Source organism: Halyomorpha halys, unplaced genomic scaffold (genome assembly GCF_000696795.3).
Source record: "Halyomorpha halys isolate HHAL.00 unplaced genomic scaffold, Hhal_1.1 Scaffold534.1, whole genome shotgun sequence".
Classification (NCBI taxonomy): Eukaryota; Metazoa; Arthropoda; class Insecta; order Hemiptera; family Pentatomidae; genus Halyomorpha; species Halyomorpha halys.
In genome coordinates this window covers 162449-168129 of record NW_027112374.1, presented here as the reverse complement: position 1 = coordinate 168129, position 5681 = coordinate 162449, and the positions used below count along the sequence as shown (strand labels likewise).

General features: G+C 35.4%; 1 protein-coding gene across 2 annotated transcripts in view; it reads left to right on the top strand.

The window, feature by feature from the left end:
• Positions 1–5681, top strand: part of LOC106684013 (phosphatidylcholine translocator ABCB4) — a 52314-nt gene that overhangs the window by 15052 nt on the left and 31581 nt on the right. For both annotated transcript variants that reach the window (XM_024361883.2, XM_014425831.3), the window contains exons 5-6: positions 3284–3430; positions 3536–3637. In XM_024361883.2, the coding sequence (XP_024217651.1) occupies positions 3284–3430; positions 3536–3637 (249 nt within the window). The remainder of the gene's footprint in view (positions 1–3283; positions 3431–3535; positions 3638–5681) is intronic.

Below are 5681 nucleotides of genomic sequence, written 5' to 3'. Positions count from 1 at the left end.
ATAAAATGTTCTTACCATTGATTATATAGGATAATAAAGAGTGGTGCATTGGGATATATAACAGTATATAAACTATATAAACAACTAAGTATTTATTTACAATTTATTATTATGATTCAAATGATTCAGATAAAGGTTGCCACAAAATATAGATTATTACATGATTACTTATTAGTTAATTTATACTTATAGCTGCTGATGCCGTGGGATGTTCATCAGGGATGCCCAGGTCTCGTGGCCGTCGTCTGGTCGGAGCGCATCCTCTAAGGCTGCCTCCTCTTGAGGTGCTCCTCCATCTAGCCCTTCCTGTTGAGTGTCCCTGTTCTTCTCTTGTCGATTTCCTCTGTATTTTTCTCCCACTTCCCTTTTGGGGCGTTACCTTATTTTTAAATCTCTTCTCTGATTGGTTATCGATGTCCGAAGACTCCCGAGGCAGGCGTCCCCCTCCTCAGGGCCGAGGATGTGTAACAAAAAGTTTTACTTGTCCAGGAAGGGCCTGCAACTGGTTAATTTTATTCTGGTCCCTCGTCACAAGCTATCATTTTTGTTAGAACACTTAAATGTTAGCCAATCTAATTTTCTCAGGGGTCTCTGGTAATGTGACAAACTTAATACAAATGTTTTCCTATCCGAGGATGCTAAAAGCTTCCCAGAAGGATACCCTGACCAGGTATAGGGGCAGATGACGAAACACCTTAATAATACCCCGGATTGTCAATACATAGCATGCTCTAAACAGTCTCATGATAGTCAGAGAATCTTATAAAACCAGTTATATTCTAAATTTTAAATTGAAACACAAATAAGTTGGTGTAATCAATTTAATTGTGCCAACGTTTCGGCTAGAGTTTCTAACCTTCTTCAGGGCTAAGAACAGACAAGATAACAACCACAATAAGTATAGAAGATAAAAAATAAAATATAAACAGAATGACATAAAATGAATAATTTTACAGAATAGAATTAATGAAATGAAGTGATGAGAGAAGTGGGAAACAAAATGTATATATAGGTAATTGAAAAAGTGGGTAAACATAACATAATTAAGGAAATAAAATAATCATCTCCTCGTACGTCATCCACGGTCAACTATCTCTCATAATTATTATTTTTTTACAATCAAATTAGCTCGGAAAATTATAGGATGCCCAGAAAGCACGATCCTGAAAAGGAGAGACCAAAAGTAAAATAAATTTTTAAAACAAAATCTGGCCCGTGTTTAACAAATGAGCCGGGTGTGGGGGTTCCAAATTGAACTTACCAAAACTGCCAGCCAGTATTAAATAAAGAGTCAGGCTTTGGTTTTCAGGGTGATCCTAAAATTTTCAGAACTTAACTTCTTTATAAAAATAAAATTATATACTGTCTCAGGAGACTTTCTCCCTGACAATGGCAATAAGAACTAGATCCCGGCATTGCCTTAACTGAGATTTGGTATTACTAAGGCGACTTGGTCCCTGACAATCCTTAATGAGGAATTGCTCCCAGGCACTGCTTTAAAATTATATAATATAATATATTGGACAATACTAAATAAATGTAATTAGGATTTAGTTAAAAAAACAAAAAATATTCATTAAATAAGATAATACATATTGAGGAAAAGTAAAATAACTGTTGGAGGGGGAAGTTAGTTCGTTAGAATGAATATTGAAAGATGAAATTCCTGCGGTGAGGGAGGTTGATGAGAGGATATGGGATGGGTAACTTGATGTGAGCTGTGGTCCTGACTTCATGCAGGGATCTTCCAGTGCCACGATCTATTCCTTTCCTCTTACCTTCATTGTCAATCCTCGGTGACTGGTAACTGTGTGGGACCAGGCCAGAGCTTCCTGAAGAAGGCTCAGGTTTTATCCTGCTAGGAATTAGACCCCCTACTTTTTACCATAGATGGCACTGAGGAGTCCGGATCCTTGGGTCTTTCATCCAATTAGAGTGACCCTCCCCCCCTCTCCTACTTCCCTCAAAACCGAGAGACAGGCATTTGGACTGAGCACCTACTGGGCATGATCCTACCAGAGTATCAGATTTTTTTCGTTTCTTAATTTATTCATGCGGTTAGGGTCATTATTTATTCTACGACAATATATGTTACATGTTGTGATATTGAGGAAAAACAAAAAAAAAATGGATTTTACCCATACGCATAAAGCAGAAATTTTTTGTTGATCAGTATTAACGAAAAGGCGGACATTCTGGCGTAAAACTCTGCCGTACACCAGCCCATAATTCGTAATGTGACAACTCTGGGGTACACCTACTCATAATACGTAATTTAACAACTCTGGCGTACACCTGCTCATAATACGAGTTAAGGAACCGGTATTATAAATTTAAACAATTCCCCCTTGCCCAACTGAACCTATGTCACTTTAGACGTATGGTTCCATATGTTCACATTTCCTAACAATTTTATAGAAAAGAAACCAATAAAAACGACTATGTTCCCAGAAGGCCCTTCAGACCCTTCTAACAGCCCTTTCAAGCCCTTAGTATCCTATATCAATAGCAAGGGCTGACACTTAGGCAGGTACATGCTGTCATCTCACAATGGACTTGCATCAGTCAAACTATTTTATGGTTAACATACGTAAGTCAGTACACACAAGTCTTAGGTCATGGTCTCTTTCTTGGAATTCCGGCCACTCAACTTATCGCCACGCCTTTTTTCCCCTTCCAGATATTTCCTAAATTATCTGATAGGTCCAAACCCCTTCTCCTATTTCACTATTCCTCCTACCCCCTCTTCTCAAGTGTTCATATATATTTCCTAGACTAGATAGCTTAGTAAGAAGTTAGTAGAAGAGAGACACTCTGTAACAGTGTAGTTCTTGTTAATATGTTAGAATAAAGTCATTTTAGTCTTCACTGATTTTTTATGATATGTAACTTATGTAATATAACAACTTTGGCGTAGACCTGCTCATAATACGTAATGTAACAACTCTGTTGTTCACCAGCCCATAATACATAATGTGACAACTGTGGTGTACTCCTGCCCGTAATACGTAATTTCAGTTTCATACCTAATTTTTTAGCTAGGCTGTTCACAGACACACTCACCATTTTGCGGGACTTTATAATTTTCAATCAGGGGACCTCAAAACTTTTCGTCGAAAAGCCATATCCAAAAATTTTTAACTATAACATCCCCCTTACTATATATTCCTTAGATACTCGTTGGTAGGTGAGAGTAAAAATACATTAATATTATGTTGAATAACTTTATTTAGTAGCTATTACCTGACTTACAATGTCTTTATGAGAGGTATTCTTTCGAAAGTTGCGGTACGCCGACAAGAAGGACTCGATCATGCTTACGTTGAGTATCTTCAGTGCCATCGTAATCGGATTCATTAATCCATTCAACATTTACTTCTTCTTTACACCTATCATGGCTACAGTCATCAAAGCAGAGACACAAGGAAATGTGAGTATAATTTTCTTTAAGAAATAAAATAATTATAGTTAGTTTTTCACTAGAAAAAAAAAATAATAATAAATAACTGAAATAATATTTTTCGACAAATTTCAGCCATATAACGTCACGTTGACTGAAGAGATTCCTAGATTCATAAAGTACAGTTATGGCTATTTGATAAATGGAGGGGTCGCCTTTATTTTTTGTATTATCCAGGTAAAAACTCACTAATCTTGTACATTTTTTTTCATACTCTCTTCATTCATTTAAACATACAATATAAATACATATATCCTGGCGAATACATTTTTATCCTAGTATTACCCGAAGTCATTTTAAGGAATTAAGAATAGTCCGCTATGGTGGGGTTAACCTTTGGTACATAGCACCGTTTTGTTCCCGTCGGAGGGAGGGACCGCTTTGCTGGTTATATTTATTAATTCAGTTAGATCCAGACTGTAGGGACCTTCCCTATGAGGTGCACGTTGAGCAATGGAACCATGACTTGCCACCTCCCAGGTTTTGGTGGAGGGGATCTCACGTAAGAATGGATGGCCTTTAGCCCATCAAAAGATTTAGTGTAGCGTCGATCTATGAATTCCAGGACAAAGGGCAGTTTGTGGTAAGGTGCCTTGGAAGATTCGCCGAAGAACGGATTTCTGAGAGCTCTATAGTTGCTTCAACTTTGTTTTATACTGGTGGCGCCGTAGAGGTGCACCATATAGTACAAGAGCCGGGAAGAAAAAAAGGCAGTTATCTCACCCCAATTTTTTATTACTTTAATGAAAACTACCTATAATTACTAGTCAAAATTGATGAGTCTGCCAAGTATAGGTAGGGGAGATAAAAAACGGCGGCTGTTTCAAAGCAATAAAAAAACATTCATTCTTCATTCGGAGCTCTATATCTTAAAAACTACCAACAACACTAGAAAACCTAAGTGCACATTATTTAAAGAAGAGTAAATTTGCTGAAATATTAGCCCTAAAAGAGCTATTTACGCCCAATAGTTCTCGAGATATAGCTTTTTAAAAAGAAAAATTTCTTAAAAATCTATTGAAAGATTAGTAGTTAGTTAATTTATTTTGAGAAATCTATATCATAGGAACTATGTGACGTACAAATGTCTGAATTAAAGTTAATTTAATGGACTATAAAGAAGTTTATAACCTTTACCTTCGTAGGAATAGTAGTTTTCATGATATTTGCTAAAATAAATTGATTTATAGTTGTTCCGACAAAAGGTTTGATTTATGAAAAACTTCATTTTAGAAACCATTGGACGTATAGATGTATGCCAGCGCTCAAATCAAAGATAGTTAAACTTACTATAAAATATTTTATACCTTTTATCTTTGTAGGAGCAGTAGTTGGTAATTTTAGTAATATTTACCGAAATAAATTCACAAAATGATATTTTTCCCGTTTTTTTTAAGGAAAAATAATGGTATTACAAAAACTACATCTTGGTAATTACAGAACTTAATGAACTGTATTAAATCACAAATCGAAGCTAGTTAAATGCATTATTAAGTAGTTCAGAATGATATTTCAGCCACTTGTATACCTTAGAAGTTTTGGGCAACAAACCAACAAATATACCGCGGTCATTTTGAAAAAACTGCGATATTTGGGCTACGGATCCTAAAGCAGTGGTAAATAGCTTACCATTTTATTCTTCAAAAAAATTATATAAGAATCCGTCAACAGAAATTAATTTACAAGCTATTTTATGTGAACAAAAGACAGGATCAGAAAAAGAATATTCCTGAAAATTAATTTCAATTGAAATATTGCATGAGAATAATTTAACCTTATAAATGTTTATTAATTTAGCCTAACATTAAGCAAATAAATAATTCAGCTAGTGTGTTTAAAATATGTTATTGTGTATTCTAATCGTGTACAGTAACTCTGTCTTTCTTTTATGCTTTTAATTCTGTTATGTAAACAGAACTATTTATTATCTTTGTATAATTCAATGCCATAATTACAAAAGTATATCCATTATGTATCTATACATATGGGGGGGGGGTATTTTTTTAAAAATAAAAATATCTTTACCCCCAACATATTTCCTTATAATCCGCTCCTACCTCTCTGATAGAACCTTTAAAGTAAATCATAACCTAGCCTACTCAACTCCATTTTCACAGTCCGCCGGTGTTCCTCAAGGTAGTATCTTAGGTCCCATTCTTTATACGGTTTATACAGCTGACATCCCAACCCACCCTAACACATTGCTAACAACATACGCTGA